This window comes from Heterodontus francisci, chromosome 27 (genome assembly GCF_036365525.1).
Source record: "Heterodontus francisci isolate sHetFra1 chromosome 27, sHetFra1.hap1, whole genome shotgun sequence".
In the NCBI taxonomy this organism is placed as follows: Eukaryota; Metazoa; Chordata; class Chondrichthyes; order Heterodontiformes; family Heterodontidae; genus Heterodontus; species Heterodontus francisci.
The window spans coordinates 46,760,152-46,786,293 of NC_090397.1; the positions used below are offsets into that span (position 1 = coordinate 46,760,152).

Genomic DNA, 26,142 nt, shown 5'->3' on the forward strand with positions numbered 1-26,142 from the left:
ACATTGAGTCTACTGAGCTCGTTGTTAATGATGGCGGTCTTCCGAGAATCGTTGATTTGTGTAAGGTCTTCCGACAGGCCAGGACACATAGTTCTGACGTTCCAGCTTGCAAAGCGAAGGGCTGGTACCTTCTTTCCTTTTTTCATGTTGTTTGGTGCGGTGTATCAGTCCACCTTTCGGGCAATGACCCTGAGCTCCAAGCACCCATTGAAGCAGGCAGACTGTGGCGGGACAGAACCTTATTGACCGGGGGCTGCCCGGTTTGAGGCGGGCGGTAGCTGTCCAGTGAGGTGCAATGACCTCTCCCACCGACAAAGGCAACCCGTGGCGCCCAGTTTCTACGCCAATTTATCTGGACTTATAACCCGTAACTGCTGCCTTCCGTGTTGTTTCAGTCGCTGTGAGGCAACTATGGAGTGACCTCTCCATGGCGCATGCCTGGGCAAATTTATGGAGGTTGAGAGTTGCCCAGTCGTCAAAACCCCCCTCTCGGCCTTTCTGGTGGGGTCCAAAGGAGTGCAGGACACGACGTTTGGCACCAGTATGGCTGCAGGAACTGCCGGAAACATGCCAAAGGTGACACATGACCGCCTACGGGGTTCCGCTCCGGATTTTCTGTTAGGGTTTACTTGTCACTACTAACTTGATAGTATGATGACAAATTTGGCTGTAGCTGTTGATGTACTAATGGAGTTGGAAGTACTTGGATAGTGGAATTATCAATCAGGAGAACTAACAAATCTGTCAGGCTGATTTTTTATTCGGTTTGACATCAGGTTTTGGTTCTTTAGTGGAATTTGGTTTTTGGAGACTTTTTTTTAATGCAAACTGCATAGTGTCATGGAGTAGGAAAGGCAGAGATTCAGTTCTTGCTGCATAACTCTATTGTGCACAATTCCTCACCTGAGGTGTGAGGCATTGAATATTCCACAAAATGGTAGGGAAAGTTGAATTGGAATGCTGTGTTATACACTTTTTCTAGAGGCTACACAAAGAGTGCACTGGCAGAGATTTAGTGGTGTATAGCCTTCTCACCCTCCTGAAGCATGTGGCTGAGCTGGACATAAACAAATGGAGAAAATTGAAGGCATATGTCTTTCTTTAGATGAATACTTGAGCAGTTTTGAAGAACTGCCATGGAACTCCCACAAGGCTGAATTTAACGTTTCAAAATCTGTAAAGTGGGTTTATTATGCCAAATAGTGTTGGTTTTAGATATCTATGAACAACTTATAGCACTTTTTAAAAGTCAGTTAAAGATAAATTTGGGACATTGGGTGCAATTGCTTGTCATTTGGATTAACCCCTCAAATTGACCAGAATTATTGTTTTGTTTACAAATATTATGTGATTCAGACTATTGGTGATATCCAAAAGAAGTTGTGAAGATATGGTCCATCTACATTAGTATCTGTCGTGAATCTGTATTCCTAATACCATGCCTGTTTAGAGTGAAAGGGCTTTATGATAAGCAATAGCCAATGACACTTTGATACTTATTTGGGAAAGTACATTTGAAAGGGGTTTGTTTTTGCAAATTATTCAATAAAAATAAGTCTGTCATTTCTAATATTCTCTTATTGGGACTTCCATCTGTAGGAATGATTTCACCCACCCATAGCCCAACATCAACTCATTGGCCACAGTCTCATCTCCAAACTCCACCTTCATCCCACTGTTCAAAACCCATTCCACGTCTTCAACTGAAGATCCCAGCTATCTCTCCCAGTGAACCTAACCTAGGTCAGTAGTGAAGACATTCCATAGTCATTCCATCATTTTTGTGACCTGTAGCTGTTATAAACCATATTTTCTAATGTCATACTAGACCGGAGTTCCCTTATTGTTCCTCCATTTTGCCTGCACTAATAACTGACTGTTTATGTGAACACAGTTGAAGAAATAAACTGGTTTCATAGTTGAAATGTAAAATTCGTTTTAAAATTACACACCTTTGTACCTATAAATAAAATAATGTATGTGATAAAATGTATATAATGTGCAATAAACATGTGTGCACCTTGTTCTTGTAATTTTCTCTTGTATTCTGGAATTTATATTACTACTTCTACTTCAGTACAGCTGCTAGGGGGTGTGTGAATATTGTAGGACAGATGATGTATAGTGGTTTGTGCAATTCTGCTGGTATAAATTTAAAGGAATACTCCACAGTAAGGCTGTATAATGATCTTATAAAGGCACAGAAAAGATATGGGATGAAAGAGTTATTTGCCCTTCAAGTCTGCTCATTCCACCAAGCAATGTACAAGTTAAACATCATGCATCTTCCCCAGTTTATGTCTTACCTCCTGAGGAGGTGTCTGAACACAAGTATAACTTCAAGAAGAGAACTGTGAAACTTCTACCCATCTTCTAAAGGTAATTGATCAAAACACTTGGATATCTGTCTAACATTGCAATCTCCATTATTCAGCCTGAGCCAGTTTAGATCTTCATGTGGCGTTATCATGGATCCTGGTAGAAAAAATTGATGAAATATTCCTGAGGAATATTGGAAATATTCAGCACTGAGATATCATGCTTCAACTCTCCCAGCTCATCCAGTGCTCAGAAACGTTGCAAAAGTTGTAGTTTGATCAGTGGGGAGTGATATGGCTCTATGTGAATCCATTAAAAAATATTTCTTTAAGGAATATTCTGGTATAGTATATTATGATTGTAGAGTATTCCTTTAAAAGCACTGGCCAAAATGTCCATAGCTTTTCAAAGTTTGAAGGATATGTTTGTTGTACAGAGGAACACTGCTTACTGTAATAGTTTTGCCAGAACCTCACATGTACATGGAAGTTACTCAAAATAAATTGTAACTCAAAGCCCCATCTTTATGAAACTCGCATGTTCAATTTTTGCTAAAGAATAGAAAACGTCGCTTAAGTATGCTACTTTGACCAGATTTATGTATGTAACTAATGTTGGTAGGCTTTTGCCGATTATTGGGATAAAAAGAACTGTGAATTGTGGTGACATATGCTGAATGAGTCATTGGGTGTTGTTGGAGGCAAGTAACATGCCTTATTTATATTACATAGTGTAATATAATACTGTTTTATTAGATGCAAGATATTGGAAGAAGAAATGGCTGTTGTTTGTAAATTTAGATTAGCAACTTTGTGTTTCTTTCAAATTGCAATTTCAAAATTAAGCTACAATTTTTTAAAAACACTGCCTCATTGTTCTAAGAATGCATTAATTCATTTACTTGATACTTCTGCAGAAATTTCAGATGCGGAAAACCCAGAACAAATTGCTGAAAAGGAATGTCCATCTCCAGTGAGTTCTCAAAAGCATAATATAAGCCCTTCAAAATTAAACAAGGTAATTTGTTATTGATTTTTTTTGAATGTATTGTATTATGTACACTGACATTTTTAATACTGCACACAATAATTAACATGTATAAAAATTATGACTATTGTTAATGGATAATGAAAAGCTTTATACAGTATTTTTCGATTAGGTTTAAATGATTTGTTCAAACTTTTTCTTTTAAATTAACAGCCAGCACATCTGCCTTCTCCGTCGTCTCCTGCATTTTCATCCCAGTCCCAGGTAAAGTTGCAGGTGAAGTCTCAGGCCCTGCTACAGTCTCATCTTTCCCAGTTAGAGAGTACAAGTAATGTAATTGAGACCTCTAATCAAAATCAAACTACATCTGAGACACAGCAGAAACTGCATTTTCAGTTTGATTCCCAGCCAATATCAAAAACTAATTTTAACAGCCAGTCTGGAAATCCACATTATTCACAACATCCATGTCCATCGCAGTCTCAAAATTCAGTAAAACCATCTAATTCTCAACCAGCTCAGCTTCCATTGAAGACTCAATGTCCTGTGCTCCCACCACAAGCTGAACATTCTCTTAAATCTCCAGCCCCTCATACGCCTGGACAGGCCAACTATATTCCATCAAGTTCTCAACCACAGCCTCAGATGCACTTAAATTCGCCAAAGTCACAGTCACCGCAACTGGGATCGCCATACAGAACAATTCATTCGCAATCGCCTCAAGTGGGAACTGCACAGGCCACATCACACAGAGGATCTTTTTTAACCCCGGTCACTGTGGGGCAAGTGTACTATCAGGCAGCACAGCCTGGGAGTTTAGCACAACAGCAGCAGACAAGTGCAACATTTTATCCTTCATCGACAGCACCTTCAGCTCATCAGCCTACTCTGAATCAGTTCAACCAGCAACATTCAAGCAGCAGTGTGCCACCACCACCACCGCCGCCACCACCACCACCACCTACCTATTATCAAAACCAGCAACCTTCTGGGAACTTTCCCAGTTTTAATCAGCCAAGAACAAATATTCCCCAGCAAGCAACATTCTCTCCTGCACCAAGTCCAACCCAGACCTTGCCTGGAGCTGGTTTACTCAAACTTTCTCCTGGGTCCATCATACCCCTAGGTCCCCCACAGTCTCCAAGTTCTGCTTTATTGCACACTCCTGGGCCGCTACCAGCAGCGGCTGCTTCTGTACATCATGCATCATCTTCAGGGCAGTATCTGACATCTCCGAGTTCTGGTCTGCATCACTCTTCCTCAGCATCTGCAACACAACCTCCAGTATCTCAATCACCTGGATCAGGACCACACCTCGTGCCTCTCCCAGGCCCGCATCACCCTCCACCTCAAGGACAGGCCCCACATCCACCACCGCTGCCACATGTAACTAGTCCAGTTCATCCACTACCACCAACCCAGGGGCCACTACTACATTCTCAGACTTCAGGACATCATCCACCACCACCTCCACCTCCTGGGCCAGCACCTGTTCACCCTCCTCCATCTTCTGCCACGGGACATCAGTCTCTCTCAGCCTCTGGAACTACAACATCGCATCAACTTGCACTTAATTCAGCACAACCTCCTCCTCCTCCTCCTCCACCACCGCCGCCACCACCACCACCAGCTCCAGTTCTTGGGCCAGGACATCATGTTCCTCCAGGACAAGGGTCTCATCATCCAGCTCCTCAAGGACCACACCATCTTCCTCCAGGGGCCCATCAGTCCTTGAGTCACCACCCTTCACATCATGCTCCTCTAGGATCTCAGCTTTCACCTGCAGGATCAGGATCTCACCATTCACTGCCAAGACAAGGCTCTCACCACCAGTCCCAAGGAACAAATAGTATTGCATCACTTGCAAGCCCAGTATTCCATCCACCATCTCCCAATGTGGTACCACTTGCACATGCAGGTCAGGGACTTAAACAGATATCTGCATTACCCCCACAGATTTCTGTTCCCAGACCGCAATTGCCACCATCTTTCCAGCAAAACAATTTTCACAGCTCAGGATGGCACTAAAATGGGCTGTGCTGACCCATTTTGAACATTATTCTGTAAAATAAGATGTAAATATTTTATGTACTGTATCTTTTAAAGATACTTCTTAAGACTTGTAAGTCAGACATTGTAATAAACTTATCACCAGTGCTCATCTTTGTTTGTCTTTCACACAACTGTTTTTGATCCTTAAAAAATTTTACTCCTGTTGGAGCTGTATATATGTGTTTGTGAAGCCAGTGGGAAGAAAAACATTTTTCAAATTTTATTTTGTAAGTAGACATTCCAGCCATCCTAACTGACGTTGTAGTGCACAGGTTGGCTCAAAATTGTAATTTAGTATTTTATTGTTGCATTTAAAAATGCATTTATTGAATGTTTTGTATAAATTTTTTTATTCAAGTATGTTAAATATAACTGCACTTCTAAGGAGTGTTGGCACTCATGCAATTTACTTTTACTTTTTTTGTTCAATCTATAGTAAAACATTTTATTTTCCTTTGTATGCTATTGAACAATAGCAGAACAATGCAGTATAGGTTTTGAAACAGTTGCGGTGTGAAACATGGTACTTTTACTTGATTGGTTATTTGTAGGAAAGTAATTTAATGTATAGATTATTTGATTTCTTCTGGCAGATGTTATGTAAATAATTGTGTATTTACTTTTTTCCTTGCTTGTAAAACTTGCCAATGCTTCTATCCCATTTTTGAATACTGTTGTACATTCAAGTCCCTTTGCAAATATGTGTATGTTCTCTGTGAGCTTAGTATACGAATTTTAATTTTTTTTAAGATACTGTCACACTGCAGCACTGGTTGGGCATTTTAATCCATGTTAATAAATCACAGTAAATTGCATTTTTTACAAATTATAAATACAGACTCGTAGGATTTTGTCAGGTAATATACATTTGTTAGTGTTTTTAAATGGTGCTTAAACCATGAACAATTATAATTTTGCAGGAGGAGAAGGAAAGAATGATTAGCTTGCAAGCATTAGAGTCCAGCAATGTTAGGATGTTGTACTAACATGCAGTTAAAATTACCTGACTGCAGAAACAGCAAATTAATTCATGTTTACTGGTATAAGTTATATTCATGCACATTTGTTGGACTCCATAACTCATTCATATTTTCCTCTGATCTCATCAGCACTTATTGAACAAACATAAATGAGGAGATGGAGGAGAATGTTAATACAATTCTTTGATAATGACATAGGTTTGCAAGTGCAACATTCAAAATTCTTACTCTTAATTCTGCTCGCTTTAATACAGTTGTGATATATTTATATATATTCTACATACACTTTTGTGGAAGTTGAACAATTACGTCAGTTTGAGATCTTTTTGCTATGGTAAAATTATCAACTGAAGTGATCCCAATAAGCACATTGCAAGTTTCATGCAATTAATGAGTAATTTTTAAAAGATAACTACAGGCTGGATTTGTGAAACATTAAAGATAATCAAAATATGTTCCCATTAACATTGCCTTTAAAAAATGGATTAGACTATCTAGTTAAATAAAGCTTTGTTTAAAATGAGGATTAAAATCAGGATGCTTTTCATCTTACTAGTTAGCTACATTAACATTTAAACAAAGTATTTTTCATCTTTGTTCAACATCCACATATAAATGGTAATTGCTGTCAATCTATGAGGAGTGGTGGTGAATTGCCTCAATCTAAAATCCTTTCAGACCAAGTCCCAAACAGATTTTTGAAGCCCCATGGAACCAAATTGCAATGGATGCAGGTATGCTAAATCTATAAAGCTTATATTCCCATTATTTTCACTATTTACTTTGGATTGTCTCTGTAATTTTCTGTTCCATCTCAGTATCTTTTTATTCTTCACTTTTGTCTCCTTGATTTCCCTCACTCTCCTTTGTAAAGTTTCAATTCGTAAATATTTTCTCCCAGGCATTACTTTCAATGTCTTGGTATCCACCATCTTAACCATAACAATCAGGATTGGGTTCAGATTGTTTTCAGTCACTTAAAGCGATACCCAAACTCAGTTCCTGTAGGTACTGAGAAACTTATGCTTCTTGGAAGAACCAGAATCTTTCTTCAGATAACTAACAAGTGGAGACTAATCTCAGCCTAATGCCAAAATAGATATATTATATGTGGATTTGATGAGGAAGAAGGGGGTCGAGTTTCATATGTTTACCAATGGTATCTTGTCAGTGCCTTTGTGTAAACCTTTTCAGATTGGTGTCTAATAGTGAGCTTTGGACAACCCATAACTTCCCCCAGCTAAACAGTGTGTTACAACCAAGGCAGGCGGAGTGCGCTGTCTTTCTCTCTTCCACTTCTCTATGGGTCACAACCTATACTTAAATGTTTACCCAGTAGGGATATGGCCAATTATATACTCTTTTTATTTTAGAAAACACCACCAACCAGGTTTCTTTAATAGAACTAAATTAATTTATTATAATACAATGCTTTGCATCTTTACTGAATAATACTGGTACGACTGAGGTGGGAGGAGTGCACTGTTAATTCAGTCCCACTTCTCCACAGGTCACATATTAATGTTCTTGCAAAAACAGCCAATTAGATACTCTTTGTCCCTAGAATAAAGCACACCTAGAGTTCTTTAATAAACAAAATTATCTATTTATTATAAACCAAGTTTTAACCAATAATGAAGTAAATATATACATGAATTGAAATATTAAAGCTCCTTATTTTTAGTCTAGCCCTCACGCACATGCACACACATCCAAAAACCAGTTAACTGGGGAGAAAAGAGATTTTTGTTCACAGCTGTTACAAACAAATAGAAGGAATAAAAAAAATACTGAATATGGATGAGCTGTCCCAAAGTCAAATAGTTAGCTGTCACTAGGAATCTCTCCAGGTGAGGTTGATGAACAGTCTTGTTTGGGTAGGCAATTAAAGAAATTCAACTGCAGAAGGCTTCACATAGGTCTTACATCAAGTACAGCAACAAAGTTTCAGTTCTTACACACAATCAATACAAAGTACTTTTATAAAGAGGCAAGGTTTCTGAAAGTATTCAGGATGTCATCAAAAATACAGGAGGCAAGAGTACCACTTTGTACAGGCCTTTGCTTTTCAATAGCAGGGATTCGTCAAAGGGAAGTAACATCGGTCTGGTTTTTCTTCTGATCTCCTGGCAGGTCCATATGCTGATTCCAACTGCCTCTTTTAGTCCAAAAACCAGCATCTTTTTTTCAGGCAAGTCTCCTGCTAATCATAAATTCTTGTCACGACAAAGAATAGCTCTTCAGTCAAACCCCAGATGGTGTTTACTTGAAATCACCTGCTTTCCAGTAAAAAAAAAAACACCCAGTAGTCAGCCTCTACAGTTAAAAAATATAGGTTCCAAGTTTTAACAAAAATATATGAAACACACACATTGAAATATGAAAGTGCATTTTTAAAATTAGCCACACATGGTTAAGGAAAAAATAAAGTTTTCTCTCCAGCAATCTTTTAACAAAAAACACTTTGGCTAAATATTTGTTTATTCTTGAAGGAAAAGATGATTATGGAATGATAGCAGTTGTCCCTATAGTCTGGTGTCCCAAATATGTAGACAACTGTCACTGGGATCTTTCTGGAGCAGTTCTTCTCAGGCGCTGGTAAGAATTACTGTAGCAGCAGGGGTTTCAGCTATCACACACTGGATTTGCTGGGTTTCTCGAGGTAGAGAAAAAATTAGTTGGGTGTTTCTCTCAGCAGGCTGAGCCCCTAACTAACTTAAAACAGTATTCAGAAGGAAACCAACTCTTTACGTGTCACTTCTCTGTAAGCAACTCCCCTGGTCAACAAGACTTCTTTACTTAGCTGAAGACAAGTGACATCCAGTAAATGTTTAAGTGCAAGTCCTTCCAGTGACCTTTTTAACAAAAGAAAGTCCAGCATCCATGGAATCACTTCAGTCCCAACTGAATTCATCGTCACAATCTTCAACCATCCGTCCTCAAAAAAAAAGTTAAAAATAAAAGCACTTTCATGACATCTCCATCCTTGGAGGAATGAAATGCCATTTTTAAATGCATTTCATTACAAAGTCTGGGGGAAAATGATGAAGAAATATTAAAACACATTCTCATTCACTCTACCTGTAACAAAGACAGTTGTTCTTTGTACTCTGATAACTCAAAGCAAATTCTAGACAAAGCATCAGCATTTAGATTGTATTTTCCCACAATGTGGATAATCTTTAAGTGATAGCACAGCAACAGGAAACTCCATGGAAATAGTCCAACATTCTGGATTTTTGATTTTTTCCACAAAGGCTAGTGGGTTATGATAGTGATCAGCATATACCAGCGTGTCTCTCTAGGCGTGGTAGACATATATGTCACAATGTTTACAAGCTAGTGGTAAGCAGAGGGTTTCTTTTTCCACTGTTGAATATCGCTTTTCATGTCGATTTAGCTTTTTGGATAAATATCCCACTGGCCTTTCTATGTCTGATTCTTCATCTTCCGACAGGACTGCACAAACATCAATTGCTACCTTGAAGGGCTTACTGAAATTCAGGGCAGCCAACATTGTTCATTGATTAAAAAATAGCTTTCAGACTCAAGATGCTTGGCATGCTTCTGACCACATTAGCTTGGCTTTCTTTTTTTTTGTAGCAAATCTGTCATTGCAGCAGCTATCGTGCGACAATTTGGTAAAAACCACACATCCCCAAAAACTTCACGATTGCCCATTTAGTGTTGAGTGGAAACTCCACCGATGCTTGTACTTTTGCAGTTCTTGGGAACTTGCCCTTGTCCTACTATATGCCCTAGCTAGGTTACACGCGCTTTTGCAAATTCACTTTTGGCAAGGTTTATCACCAAATCAGCTAACTAATTTTCTAACTAGAGCTTCCAGTTGTTAAAGTGGTCCTTCCAAGTGTCACTATGGTTTACCTTGATGTGCTGGTATTAGAATTAGTAACACTAACTACCAACAAAACTTTTAAGAAATGATGAGCTCCACCTGAATGATGCAAGATGCAATGAAAATATTCATCTGGCTTGTGCTACTTTTAGAGAGGTTTCGCTGGAAGAGTTGAATGTTCTAGACGCAGTAGAAACCAGAAAGTAGACTGCAACCTCAAGTCACAGCTATTCCTGTTACTGCTGAATACTCCAGTACTTCAGAATTTGGGATCTTGTCCCTTTGAATTCATTAGAAAGGATGTGTTTTACACCTTAGGCCATCTTCTCCCAAACATTCAGAATTATTTTTAGATTAGGCAATGTATAGAGGAGAGGGGTACTGGCAGTAAGTGCTTTAAAGTTTTTGTTAGTTGGCTCCAGCCCAGAGAATGCCAGTTCTTTTGCTCCTGTTACTTCATTCCTGATTGCATTTAATGCAATCATGGGTCGATCAGTCTTGAACTCATTCATCCTAAAGTCAGTCAAGGTAATAGTGAAGGTGGTCTCTCAGCTCTTGATCTCATCTGGAGGAAAACAGAAGGTACTTCCAGCTTTGTGTGCAAGGAATTCACAACCAGTATGAAGTGTTGCAATTAGCAATAGTAACCGCAGTAGTTAATGAGTGCTTTCTCCCAGGCACTCACATGGTACTACTTCAGACACTGAAGCAATGCCTGCGTGAAGCAATATTCAGGCTTGGACTGAAGCAGCAAGTATCATTTGTGCTACATAACTAGCAGGCAATGACCCATTTCCAACAACAGAATCTAACCACCTCCCCTTGACGTTCAATGGCATTACCATCATTGAATCTCCCACCATCAACAGCCTGAGGGTTACTGTTGACCAGAAACTGAACTGGACCAACCATTATAAATATTGTGGGCTGCAAGAACAGGTCAGAGCCTGGGAATTTCCGTTCCTGATTCCCCAAAGCCTGTCCTCCAGCTACAAGGCACCAATCAGGTACGTGATGGAATATCCTCCACTTGCTTAGATGAGTGCAGCTCCAACAAGACTCAAGCAGCTCGACAGCATCCAGGACGAAGGAGCCTTCTTGATTGGCACTTCATCCACCACCTTGAACATTCAATCACTGCATCACCAGCGCACACAGTGGTAGCAGTGTGTACCATCTACAAGATACACTGCCGCAACTTGTCAAGACTCCTTCGACGGCACCATCCAAACCCACAACGTCTACTACCTAGAAGAACAAAGGTGGCAGGTGCGTGGGAACACCCCCACCTGCACATTCCCCTCATATTCACATACCATCTTGACATGGAACTATAATCGCTGTTCCTTCACCATCACAGGGTTAAAATCCTGGAACTCCCTCCGTAACAGCACTGTGGGTGTATCTACACCACATGGACTGCAGTGGTTCAAGAAGGTGGCTCACCAACACTTTGTCAAGGGCAATTAAGAATGAGAAGCACAGCCGATGAACAAATAAAGTCTGACTTGCTTAATGATGTCTTCATTCTTCACATACAAATAAACAGCTTATCCAAAATGGTAGAAAATCATGAAATATTGTTTCCAAGACCTTTATTTTTAATATATGTATATAGAAGCATAGCAAGAGACAAACCAATAGTGACAACAAGCAAGAGAAAGACTTTGACTTGCCTGAGTGACACCACAAGTGATTCACTAGAAATATATTAGGAAGTCTTGCTTATGATGCACACTTCTGTTAATTGTGCATTTTAGTGACGTTAGTTGAGGGATAAACATTAGCCAAGACATAGAAACAGGCCATTCAACCCTTAAACCATTCAACCATTAGATCACAGCTGATAGTACCTCAACTCCATTTCTTTGCATTTGCTTCATATCCCTTGCTATCCTTACTGGACAAAAATCTATTTCTGCCTTAAATTTCAATTGGGCCTTTTGTAAGAGAGATTTCCACTCTGCTTCCTGACCACTCCTAAATGGCACAGATTTAAGATTATGCCCCTTATTCTGTATCCTCCACCACCAGAGGAAACTTTCTCTGAATTTACTCTATTGAATCCCTTTTACCATTTTAAACACGTTGGATGGACTCTAAACAAGGGAAAACAAACCAAATTTATGCAATCTCTGTGATTTAACCCCTTAAACCCTGGTATAATTCTAGTGAATCTGCTCTGTGCCCTCCAAAGCAAATTATATATTTGCTGAGGGGCAGTGCCCAAAACACAAGATGCAGTCTGACTGAGCATTACTTCGTCACATTTGTATTTCAACACCCTTGAGATAAAAGACACCATTTCATAAGCCTTTTTGATTTTTTTGTGCACTAGATTTCACTGATTTCTGTACCTGGACTCAAGTCCATTTGCTCCTTCACAATCTCTGAAATTATTCTGGTTTGTCTTTCTCAGATACAAAGTGGATGACCACACACCTACCCACATTGAACTCCATCTGCCACACTTTCGTCCACTCAAAGAACAAAGAAAATTACAGCACAGGAACAGGCCCTTCGGCCCTCCAAGCCAGATCCTCTATCTAAACATGTCGCCTATTTTCTAAGGGTCTGTATCTCTTTGCTTCCTGCCCATTCATGTATCTGTCTAGATACATCTTAAAAGACGCTATCGTGCCCGCGTCTACCACCTCCGCTGGCAACGCGTTCCAGGCACCCACCACCCTCTGCGTAAAGAACTTTCCACGCATATCCCCCCTAAACTTTTCCCCTCTCACTTTGAACTCGTGACCCCTCGTAATTGAATCCCCCACTCTGGGGAAAAAGCTTCTTGCTATCCACCCTGTCTATACCTCTCATGATTTTGTACACCTCAATCAGGTCCCCCCTCAACCTCCGTCTTTCTAATGAAAATAATCCTAATCTACTCAACCTCTCTTCATAGCTAGCACCCTCCATACCAGGCAACATCCTGGTGAACCTCCTCTGCACCCTCTCCAAAGCATCTACATCCTTTTGGTAATGTGGCGACCAGAACTGCACGCAGTATTCCAAATGTGGCCGAACCAAAGTCTATACAACTATAACATGACCTGCCAACTCTTGTACTCAATACCCCGTCCAATGAAGGAAAGCATGCCGTATGCCTTCTTGACCACTCTATTGACCTGCGTTGCCACCTTCAGGGAACAATGGACCTGAACACCCAAATCTCTCTGTACATAAATTTCTCCCAGGACTTTTCCATTTATTGTATAGTTCACTCTTGAATTGGACCTTCCAAAATGCATCACCTCGCATTTGCCCTGATTGAACTCCATCTGCCATTTCTCTGCCCAACTCTCCAATCTATCCATATTCTGCTGTATTCTCTGACAGTCCCCTTCACTATCTGCTACTCCACCAATCTTAGTGTCGTCTGCAAACTTGCTAATCAGACCACCAATACTTTCCTCCAAATCATTTATGTATATACTCAGTCTGTGCTATGTACTTTGTAACATCCTGCTCCTATGTACACAACTTATAAGATAAACATAAAGAAAATCTTTTCTTTGTGTGTGTGGTGGAAGAGGTGGGGGGGGGGGGGAGGGGAAGAGTCCGGAACTAGAAGTCATAAATATAAGATAGTCATTAATAAATACAAATGGTAATTCAGGAGAAACTGCTTTACCCAAAGATTGCTAAGAATGGGGGTAGTAGAATAGATGCCTTTAAGGGAAATCTGGATAAACACGTGATGGAGAAAAGACTAGAAGGATATGCTGACAGGGTTAGATGAAAACAGGGTGAGGGAGGCTCATGTAGAGGATAAATGCCAGCATAGGCCATTAGGGCTGAATGGCCTATTTCTGGGCTGTAGACTATATAATTCTATGTACTGTGTCACCTCACTTAGTGTCATTTGCAACTTGGATATACAACTCTATTCCTTCATCCAAATCATTGCTGTACGTAAAAAACCTGAGGTCCCAGTACAGAGCCCTGGAGAACACCATTTATTGCTACCTGATCGGAGAACATTCTCTTTATCCCAATTTCTGTCTCCTTCCTCCCAACCAATTACCAAGGTCATAAGGTCACTTCCAGTTCCATGCACTCTAATTTTTTTTCGATGATCTTTTTATGGAATCTTATTAAATACATGGAAGTCTGGGAGAAATCCCCTGCTTTTCTTTCAATAGCAGTATCAGTTCTTTTACATCCACCTTCACAGGTAGGCTGGGCTTTGTTTAACACCTCATCCAAAAGATGGCATCTGACAATGCACTACTCCCTCAGTAGTACACTGAACTATCAGTCTGGATTTATGGGCTCAAGTGCATAGTGATGCATAAATCCATGACCTTCTGATTCAGAAGAAAGAGTGCTACTACTGATCCAAGCTAAAAATGGACAAAAATCCCAACTAGTCGAAGCATTCTCAAGGTCCAAAACAGCATACGTAAAGTTTGTAGAGAACAAAATTAAAATCTCATGCTGGTGTTGCAGAACAGACAACATCTGGGTGTGGAAATTGGTTATGGCTCATGTTCGTATTGTGCCTAATCTGCACTTACTCTTAAAGAATTCACAAAAGCTGACTGGTGAAAGGTATATCAGTATTTTATTCACACATTAAACCATCGTATAAGCTCTTACTATTTGCATAGTATCAAGAATAAGTACAAGCTCTCACTGCTTGCACAGTATACGACCCGCCAAGGGATGAGGTGATCAGTCTCAGACTTGCGGCTGCCCTTCTGTTCTGAGCCCTTGACTCAGGGGTATCTTCTCGAGCATTCTTCCCCAGGGCTCTCGTGCCTTCCCCAGTTTCAGTCAGGGGTTAAATCTGGTTTCCAAGACCCTCCCCTCTTACTTACTCACAGGGGTCTGGTATAATGACAATGATAATTCCTTATTTGGTTCAGTGAGAATCTGGTCAGCACTTCTTGCTTCCTTACAATTTCCCATTGTCTACTGTGAGCCTAATCTTATCTCGTGTCCATAGCGACTCCTTTATCTGGTACGTGCAAAGACACAGTCTGGTAGCATTTCTTTTGTTTCAGCATGTTTTTCTGTACTGTCTACAATTCCTTGGCCATCTGTGTGCTGTGGCCCCTTTGTTTCAACTATGTTCTTGTGTGTTTTTACAGGGTCTACAGTATCCACAAACAGTGGTGCACCAACTGGGAGGCCTGACGTTGCCCAAAATTGGTCATCAGGCCTCATTATTGCCCAAGCTGTCAGCGTCTTGCAGCCTATGCCCATTTGATGCTGCAAAATCCTCCTCACCAACATCTGGGGACTTGTGCCAAAATTGGGAGAGCTGCTCACAGACTAGTCAAGCAACAACCTGACATAGTCATACTCAATTAATCATACCTTACAGCCAATGTCCAGACTCTTCCATCACCATCACTGGGTATGCCCTGTCCCATCAGCAGAACAGACCCATCAGGTGTGCTGGCACAGTGGTATACAGTCAGGAGGGAGTGGCCCTGTGAGTCTTCAATGTTGACTCTGGACCCCATGGCACCAGGTCAAACATGGGCAAGGAAACCTCTTGCTGATTACCATCTATTGCCTTCCCTCAGCTAATGAGTCAGTGCTGCTCCATGTGAAAAACCACTTGGAAGAATCACTGATGGTAGCAAGGGCACAGAAAGTATTCTGGGTTGGGGCTTCAATATCCATCACCAAGAGTGGCTCGATAGCACCACTACTCACTGAGCTGACAGATTCCTAAAGGACACATCTGCCAAACTGGCCCTGTGGCCTGGTGAGAGAATCAACAAGAAGGAAAAACCTACTTCGCCCTCACCAATCTACCTGTTGCAGACACATCTGTCAATGCCAGTACTGGTAGGAATGACGACTGCACAGGCCTGTGGAGACAAAGTCCTATCTTCACACTGAGGACATCCTCCATTCTGTTGTGTGGCACTACCACAATGCTAAATAGGTAGGGCCCTAACAAATTCACAGCTGTGGAAAATGTGTCATGGACCGTGAAATCTTGGGTCCTCCGTGAAATTGGCCATTTTGCAAACTTTGTGCATTTTATTCGTTGACACAAGGTCACCTCGGTGATTACTGGGCACATTGCGAACATTGCATGTTTTAGTGATTGACACTGGGAGCCCTTCATCATCTACCAGTTTTGAGAGAAGCAGTCTCAAGTATTAGCAGGTAAGTGAGAATGTCAGAATAAGCAAATCAAAAATGGTCACAACCATTACAGTATATCGAGTGAAAGAATTTGGTTCTGCATGTCGATGGTGGAATACTGTTTGTACAAGCTGCAATATTTCATTGGATCACACACAGCAGGCAATGGTTCAGTGCCAGAGTCTGAAAGCCATTGCAATGGAAAGAGAGCATCTGACATCGCATTGCTGGAAAACGAACATGCAAATAAAATGTCATCTCTTATAAAGTCGTCAACAGAGAGCTCAGAAAATCATCAGTTGGTTACAATGGAACTTGCGGATGTTTTTCCAAGTGCCAACACACCATAGGAAAAACTTGATCACCCAAAGCTGTGGGTATTCATTCAATGTAATGTGCAAAATTGTGCTTGCTTGTTAAGTGCAAATAAACTACGACAGGACTACCTACCGAAGGTTTTTGCTACACACTGAGGAGATGAAGTCTCAGATTAATCCAGGCGAGTCTTTTGCAATTATTTGTGATAAGTCCACGAATGAGAAAAACAACTATGTGCTGCATGTTTGGTTTGATTTCATATCTGGCAAGGTCAAAGATGCACACACAGTCAGGAAAGCTAACAACAGTGCTCGCAGACTGCATTCACTTAGAAGCTATTAATTACACCAGTTTCCCAAGCGATAATCAAAACCGTTGCAAAATACAGTGCAGATTTCAAACTGTGCTTTCATTAGTGACAAATGCAACTTACATGACAAAATCTTTCAAATCCATGCTCCAAGATGTACTGCCTAATGCTGTCCATATTCCAGAGATACGCATGTAATTTCTCTTGTCAGTGAGCTGTGGAAAAGCAAGTTTGGTAAAGTTGACAAACTGATCATCTACAGTAAAAAGATGTTCAAACACTGCCCTCGTCACAAGTTTCGATACAGGCAAGCCATTGCAAATATCGCCCTTCCTCCAGAGCCAGTAACTACATGTTGGAATTCTTGGTTTTGGGCAGTACAGCATCATGCAGCTCATCTGAAATACTACTCAGACTTTGTCTCAGAAGATTGATTCACTGACAGTGAAAAGACAAGTTTTAACAGACAGTGTAACCCTTCTAGAAACAGAGAAAATAGGAGCAGGAGTAGGACATTCAGCCCCTTGAGCCTGCTCCACCATTCATTATGATCATGGCTGATCATCCAACTCACTAGCCTGTTCCAGCTTTCACCCCATACCCTTTGATCCCTTTAGACTCAAGAGCTATATCTAACTCCTTGAAAACATACAATGTTTTGGCCTCAACTGCTTTCTGTGGTAGCGAATTCCACAGGCTCACCACTCTCTGCGTGAAGAAATTTCTCCTCATCTCAGTCCTGAAAGGTTTACCCCGTATCCTGAGACTATGACCCCTGGTTCTGGACTCCCCCACCATCGGGAACATCCTGCATCTACCCTGTCAAGTCCTGTTAGAATTTTATAGGTTTCTATGTGATCACCGCTCACTCTTCTGAACTCCAGCGAATATAATCCTAACCGACTCAATCTCTCCTCATATGTCAGTCCCGCCATCCCAGGAATAAGTCCAGTAAACCTTCGCTGCACTCTCTCTATAGCAAGAACATCCTTCCTCACATAAGGAGACCAAAACTGCACACAATATTCCAGGTATGGCCTCACCAAGGGCCTGTATAATTGCAGCAAGACATCCCTGCTCCTATACTCAAATTCTCTCGCAATGAAGGCCAACATACCATTTGCCTTTTTTACCGCCTGTTGCACCTGCATACTTACCTTCAGCGACTGGTGTACGAGAACATCCAGGTCTCATTGCATATTCCCCTCTCTCATTTATAGCCAGTCAGATAATAATCTGCCTTCCTGTTTTTGCTACCAAAGTGGATAACCTCACATTTATCCACATTATGCTGCATCTGCCATGCATTAGTCCACTCACTCAACTTGTCCAAATCACCCTGAAGCCTCTCTGCATCCTCCTCACAACTCACCCTCCCACCCAGATTTGTGCCATCTGCAAATTTGGAGATATTACATTTAGTTCCCTCATCTAAATCATTAATATATATTGTGAATAGCTGGGGTCCTAGCACCGATCCCTGCGGTACCCCACTAGTCACTGCCTGCCATTCGAAGAAGACCCATTTATCCATAGACTTTGTTTCCTGCCTGCCAACCAATTTTCTATCCATCGCAATACACTACCCCCAATCCCATACGCTTTAATTTTACACGCTAATTTCTTATGTGGGACTTTGTCGAAAGCCTTCTGAAAGTCCAAATAAACCACATCCACTGGCTCCCCCTCATCAACTCTACTAGTAACATCCTCGAAGAATTTTAGAAGATTTGTCAAGCATGATTTCCCTTTCGTAAATCCATGCTGATTCTGCCCGATTCTACCACTGTTCTTGAAGTGCTCTGCTATAAAATCTTTGATAATGGACTCTGAAAGTTTCCCCACTACCGACGTCAGGCTGACTGGTCTATAATTCCCTGCTTTCTCTCTACCTCCCTTTTTAAACAGTGGGGTTACGTTAGCTACCCTTCAATCTGTAGGAACTGTTTCAGAGTCTATAGAATCTTTTATTTATTTATTTAGATATACAGCACTGAAACAGGCTCTTCGGCCCACCAAGTCTGTGCCAACCAAGAACCACCCATTTATACTAGCCCTACAGTAATCCCATATTCCCTACCACCTACCTACACTAGGGGCAATTTACAATGGCCAATTTACCTATCACCTGCAAGTCTTTGGCGGTGGGAGGAAACCAGAGCACCCGGCAAAAACCCACGCGGTCACAGGGAGAACTTGCAAACTCTGCACATGCAGTACCCAGAATTGAACCCGGGTGCCTGGAGCTGTGAGGCTGCGGCGCTAACCACTGCGCCACTGTGCCGCCCATCTTGGAAGATGACCACCAATGCATCCACTATTTCGAGGGCCACTTCCTTAAGTACTCTGGGATGCATACCATCAGGCCCTGGGGATTTATCGGCCTTCAATCCCATCAATTTCCCCAACACCATTCCTCTACTAATACTGATTTCCTTCAGTTCCTCTCTCTCACTAAGCCCTGTGTTCCCCAATATTTCTGGTAAGATATTTGTGTCCTCCTTTGTGAAGACAGAACCAAACTATGCATGTAGTTGGTCAGCCATTTCTTTGTTCCCCATATTAAATTCCCCTGTTTGACTGTAAGGGACCAAAATTTGTGTTCACCAATTTTTTTCTCTTCACATACCTATAGAAACTTTTACAGTCAGTTACGTTCCCCGCAAGCTTGCTCTCGTACTCTATTTTCCCCTTCTTAATCAATCCCTTGGTCCTCCTTTACTGAATTCTAAACTGCTCCCAATCCTCAGGTCTGTTGTTTTTGCTGGCAAATTTATATGCCTCTTCCTTGGATCTAATGCCATGTCTAATTTCCCTTGTAAGTCATGGTTTGGCTACCTTTCCCATTTTACTTTTGCGCCAGACAGGGATAAACAATTGTTGCAGTTCATCCATGCACTCTTCAAATGTTTGCCATTGCCTATCTACCGTCATCCCTTTAAGTAACATTTCTCAATCCATCATAGCCAACTCATGCCTCATACCTTCGTAGTTTCCTTTACAAAGATTCAGGATCCTAGTCTCAGAATCAACTACGTCACTCTCCATCTTGATGAAGAATTCTATCATATTATTGTCGCTCATCCCCAATGGGTCTCGCACCACTAGATTGTCAATTATTCCTCTCTCATTACACAATACCCAGTCTAGGAGGACTGTTCTCGAGTTGGTTCCTCAACGTATTGGTCCAGAAAACTCCAAGAATTCCTCCTCTACAGTATTGTGACTAATTTGATTTGCCCAATCTATATGCTGATTAAGGTCACCCATAATTACAGATGCTCCTTTATCGCATGCGTCTCTAATTTCCTGTTTCATGCCATTCCCAACATCACCACTACAGTTTGGGGGTCTATACACAATCCCCACTAATGTTTTTTGCCCCTTAGTGTTTCTCAGCTCTACCCACACAGATTCCAAATCGTCAGAGCTAATATTTTTCCTCACTATTGCGTTAATTTCCTCTTTAACCAGCAATGCAACTCCACCGCCTTTTGCTTTTCGTCTGTACTTCCTAAACAATGCTTAATGAGGAGGTTCAGTTTGTTGCCAAGAATGCGACATGACTGATGGATTTTATCACTTGGCTTGAATCTCGACACGTCGCAATGCACAAGGCTTACAATAAAGTAACATATGTACTATTCTGGGCTGAAGCACAGTTTGAGCGAAACCACTCTGATGACACTGAATTAAATGTCTGTACTCAACAGGTGTTTTCTTGCATGCAAAGAAGCTCAAATAATATTACTACTATGGGGAAAAGTATACCGGTGAAGAAAAAGTGTCTCAGAGGTTTCAACAACATTCTGCGGCATTCCTGAAAGCGGCATGCATCTTTGACCCTGCCCAAATGCAGCTGTTGATGAATTTAACTTTGTTTGATGCAATTCCGGACTTTGACAAGAACTGCAGGCTGGAGATTCCTGCTTATAAATGAATTGCAAAAGCAGATTGTACCTTGCCTGCTGTAGTTTTGGAATTCTGCGGAATGCAGAATCCCCACCTTGCAAGGCTAACACGTGCCATCTGACAATTACAACAAACTCTGTGGACCCAAGAGAACCGTGTCTAAACATGGACAGGTGTTCACAGTGCAGAGACAGGGAATGAAGAAAGACACAGTTGCAGTCTTCAGTGAGTAAAGAATGTGACCTGTTTATAGTCAGCTTTTAACAATAGTCTTTGAGTATACAATGAATGTCATTTGAAAGCAGGAACCTCCCTTGTCTTTTCTTGTTTTAAATAGATAATTTTCATGGTTTGTTGCAACACCCTGAAATTTATGATTTAAATACATGAAATTCACGATTCTTAAAATGCTGTAACTGTGAAATTTGTAAACTTTGACCATGAATTTGGTAGGCTGCTATAAATGGGATAGACTCAAAACAGATCCAGCAGGTCACAACTGAGCATCTATGAATTGCTGTGGGCCATCAGCAGGAGCAGCATTGCATTCAACCACAATCTGTAACCTCATGGCCCGACAGATCCCTCATCTACCATTACCATCAATCCAAGGGCCCAACTCTGGTTCAATAAGGAGTGTAGTAAAGCACACCAGGAGCAGCACCGGGCATATCAAAAAGAGGTGGCAAGCTGGTGAAGCTACAGCAAAGGACATGCATGCATGCTAAACAGCAGAGGCAGCATTCCATAGACAGAGCTAAGTGATCCCACAACCAACAGATCAGATTAAAGCCCTGTAGTCCCACCGCATCCAGTCGAGAGTGGTGGTGGACAATTAAACAACTAACCATTGGAGGAGGCTCCATGAGCATCCCCATCCTCAATGATGGTGGAGGCAAGCAGGTCAGTGTAAAAGACAAAGTGGAAACATTTATAAACATTTTCAGCCAGAAGTACTGAAGACCTGTGCTCCAGACGTAGTCGTGCCTTTAGCCAAGCTGTTCCAGTTCAGGCACAGCACTGGCATCTACCCACGCTCTGGAAAATTGCCCCGGTATGTCCTGGTCACAGAAAGCAGGACAAATCCAATCCAACCAATTACTGTCCCATCAGCCTACACTCAATCATCAGCAAAGTGATGGAAGGTGTCATCAATAGTGCTATCAAGTGACAGTCAGCAACATGCTCACAAATACTCAGTTTGAGTTCTGCCAGGGCCAATCAGCTCCTGACCTCATTACAGCCTTGGTCCAAACATGGACAAAGGAGCTGAATTTCAGAGGTGAGAGTGACTTCCCTTGACATCAAGGTAGCATTTGACAGAGTATCGCATCAAGGAGCCCTAGCAAAATTTAACTCAATGGGAATTGGGGGTGGTGGGGGGAGAAAGAGCTCTCCGCTGGTTGGAGTCATACCTAGCCCAAAGGCTGATGATTGTGGCTGTTGGAGGCCAATCATCTGAGCCCCAGGACATCGCTGCAGGAGTTTCTCAGGTTGGTGTCCTAGGCCCAACTATCTTCAGTTGCTTCATTAATGATCTTCCCTCCAACATAAGGTCAGGAGTAGTAATGTTTGTTGATGATTGCACAATGTTTAGTACCATTCGCAACTCCTTAGATACTGCAACAGTCCATGCCCGCATGTGGCAAGACCTGGACAACATTCAGGCTTGGGCTGATAATTGGCAAGTAATATTCATGCCAGACATGTGCAAGGCAATGGTCACCTTCAACAGAGAAGCTAACCATCAACCCTTGACGTTTAACGACATTACCAGCACTGAATCCCCCAGCATCAACATCCTGGGGATTACCGTTAACCAGAAACTGAACTGGACCAGCCATACAAATACTGTAGCAACAAGAGCAGGTCAGAGGTTGGGAATTATGCAGTGAGTAACTCAGCCCCTGACTCCCCAAAGCCTGCCCACCATTTACAATGCACAAATCAGGAGTGCGATGGAATACTCTCCACTTGCCTGGATAGGTGCAGCTCCAACGACACTCAAGAAGCTCAACACCATTCAAGACAAAGCAGCCAGCTTGATTGGCTCTCCATCTACCATCTTAAACACTCACTCCCTCCACGACCAGCCCACAGTAGCTGTAGCATGTACCATCTATAAGATGCACTGCAGCAACTCGCCAAGGCTCCTTCCACAGTACCTTCCAAATCCACAACCTCCGCCACCTAGAAGGATAAGGGCAGCAGATGCATGGGAACACCACTACCTGCAAGTTCCCCTCCAAGTCACACACCAGCCTGACTTGGAAAAATTGTTCCTTCACTTTTGCTGGTTCAAAATCCTGGAACTCTCTCCCTAACAGCATGAGGGTACCTACATCACATGGACTGCAGCGGTTCAGGAAGGCGGTTCACCACCACCTTCTCAAGGGCAATTAGGGAATGGGCAACAAATGCTGGCCTTGCCAGTAACACTCACATCCCATGAACAAATAAGAAAAGGGGTCTAACACCTGTTACAGGCAACTGCCTGAGACGGCTAAAAATGGGGTCAAAGCTTTTAGCAGTGGCCTGACGCATGTGTAGATTGTGCACAGGTCATCCCACTGCTAAATTTAGCATAGCGTCTGTTTAACACCTGAAAAACTGGTGCAATGCACACCAATTTCTCCTCCTCACACCCAGATTCTGCAGGCATTTTACATAAACTGACAGCAGAGGGCTCCCTTCTCCAGATTTCTTTTAAACCTGCAGAATGAAAGAATTCTCCTTTAAATAGGTTTGAGGCTGGAGTGAGCATCGCAAGTAACACATGACTAATCAAACAAAATTTATAGCTCTGAAAGCATGTAACAAAGTTTATTTCAGTTTGGAGCGCAAGATCTTCTGCACAACACAAGTATAGCAAGAACTAAAAGAAGAAAATCTTCATTTAACAGCCTTCAATTAGGAAACAGAAGTTGAAGAACAATGGGTGATTCTCAATTCTGCAAAGTTGCAAACAGAGCTGGCGGGGTGAGGGGGAGGCAGGGGGAGGGCTGGGAGATCTGGATCATTGCTTTGTGGTATATTACGGGTCCTTTCCACATATAAGGCATTTTATTTAGTGCCAGACCTGGTTCTAAAAGCAAAAAACCACCAGACGCGTCAAAGCACTTTACAGCCAATGAGGTACTTTTTGAAGTGTAGTCACTGATGTAAGGTAGGAAACATGGCAGCCAAATTCCACACAGCAAACTCCCACAAACAGCAAATGATAATGGCCAGATAATCATTTTTTTTGTGATGTTGATTGAGGGATAAATATTGGCCAGGAAACTGGGGATAACTCCCCTGCTCTTCTTCAAAATGGGATCTTTTACACTCACTCGAGCAGGCAGATGGGGCCTCGGTTTAACGTCTCATCCAAAAGACAGCACCCTCCACCAGTGCTGCACTGGAGTGTCAGTGTAGATTTTGGTGCTCAGGCCCTAGAATGGGACTTGACCCAGAACCTGCTGACTCAGAGCTTAGCGCAGCTGACATAAATCCTAGATCAGGAAGTCCTGGAGAGGAACACTGGGAGCAGAGTATTTGTCAAAACAAGTGGATTTAAAAAGATCAGTAAAATAAATTAGTTTTAGGGCTTGAGCACATTGTGTTGACTGATAATGTTCCACTCTGCAAAAAAGTGTAGTAGACAAACAATTTCAGAGGTACCTTACACACAGACTGTCAGGCACTACTCATATGTAGTCATTATACAGGTCTTGTTCATTCTTTTTAGACAACCCCTTCAAAGGATCAATCTCTGGAGGGGTAAATTTTGTCTGGTTTGTGACAATACAAGGTAAAACTTTTAACAAAACCTGATAAATAGATTACCTTACTGGTGATCCAGCCCTTAATGAGGTCAACATGAATATGCTTCCATATTTCTCCGGAACAGTACCCACACCTGTGATCAGGAATCTAGTTTGGCTCTGCACAAATAAACAAATCCTTAACTTTTAGAATCTAGTATTCAGCAACTTTTTTGTTTTACGAACTTTTTAAAATCATACCGAAACAACAGAAGTAAAAGTAAAACCAGAGGGTGATGAGCATAAACACAAAACAGGCTTTGGTTGGAAAAAATTACTGTTCCTTCAGAAGAATCTCAAAAAAACAATAAATTTGAACTTCCATATGCAATGAGTTATATAGCCTGTCACAGGTACTAGAATACTACATTTTAGAAAGCATTGAGAGTTCAGATCACTTTTCTCCACATCATAGTCTCACTCTCAATGCTTTCAGATCCTGTCTCAAAAGAAGCAGTATGAACCCCAAAATACAGTGAGTGCATAAATCTTAAAGGATTAATAGGAGTGTAAAAACCTCATTATGTCACACAGAAATGGAGGTAGTTGGATTGGTAAGCTGTGTGTGAAGCTTGAACTTTAATCAAATAATGAGGAAGACTGTACCAAAATATAGTTAAGTCCATTATTTTCCATTCATTCAATTTTCATATTATAATAAATATAAAATTTAGCAGTCTTGGATGTGGGGTTTTCAACTCCTAGATTTTCAGGACTTTATACATCACTAATCCAAAATGCTCGCCCTCTTCAGCTGCCAACTCAGGATAAAAATGCTTGGTATGTATACTGTTTCAAGTTGCTACCTTGTAAATGTCCTTGATAAGAATTTTGTGCAATAAATGGTTATTTCAAATGTAGAATTAGTTCAGTTTCCCCTGATAAGTTCCATCTAATTGTGGGCTAACAGAAGGATGTGCACTCCACTAGCCAGTTTTAACCTCTACTAAGTAACCTTTTAGCAAAGGCCAGAAAGTTGCCTACATTGTTGAGAAGTTTTCATCCTACTGATATAAAATTCAAATGATCTATGCACATTTACATTGCAATTCATTCATTTTAGGGGAAGAAACAGGAAGCAGTAGATAAAACTTTATCATAAGCTTACAAAAACAAATGCAACTTAATATCAATCTTCGTTATAAATAGGGGGAAGGCAAAAGCTGAAACATTAACCCTACCTCTCTTTCTCCACAGATGTATCTTGACCTGCTGAGTGCTTCCAGCACTTTTTGCTTTTTGTTTCAAAGGTTCTGTATGTTATATGTGTAGATAATCATCACTAGAGCATGCAAGTCTCTCAACTCTTCAAGCTGGAGCAAAGGAAGGGATGATACACAAGAAGTGGTTAGAGACAGGAGGGAGGAAGCCAGGGAGAGGTTTAAAGATGAGAATGAGGATTTCAAATTTGAGGTGTTGGAGAACCAATGTAGGCCAGAGTTTACCGGTGTGAATAACAAGTAGGACTTGTGCAGGATAGGATACAGA

At 41.4% G+C, this 26,142-nt stretch overlaps 1 protein-coding gene and 1 long non-coding RNA gene across 7 annotated transcripts in view; one reads left to right on the forward strand and one right to left on the reverse strand.

Moving 5' to 3' along the window:
* The window catches only part of kmt2e (lysine (K)-specific methyltransferase 2E), a 165,993-nt gene extending 159,802 nt beyond the window's left edge, over positions 1 to 6,191 (forward strand). For 5 of the 6 annotated variants that reach the window (XM_068059267.1, XM_068059270.1, XM_068059268.1 and 2 more), the window contains 3 exons: positions 1,600 to 1,743; positions 3,236 to 3,336; positions 3,520 to 6,191. In XM_068059267.1, coding sequence (XP_067915368.1) covers positions 1,600 to 1,743; positions 3,236 to 3,336; positions 3,520 to 5,334 — 2,060 coding nt within the window. In that variant the 3' untranslated portion in view covers positions 5,335 to 6,191. The remainder of the gene's footprint in view (positions 1 to 1,599; positions 1,744 to 3,235; positions 3,337 to 3,519) is intronic. The other variant, XM_068059271.1, reaches the window with a different exon arrangement.
* A 1,264-nt stretch (positions 6,192 to 7,455) lies between these two features.
* LOC137384796 (uncharacterized) lies at positions 7,456 to 25,215 on the reverse strand. The gene is made up of 3 exons (XR_010977656.1): positions 24,677 to 25,215; positions 17,060 to 17,151; positions 7,456 to 8,614 (listed from the first exon to the last, which is right to left on the reverse strand). It is a non-coding gene; the product is annotated as an uncharacterized lncRNA (long non-coding RNA).
* Between the last annotated feature and the right edge of the window lie 927 nt (positions 25,216 to 26,142).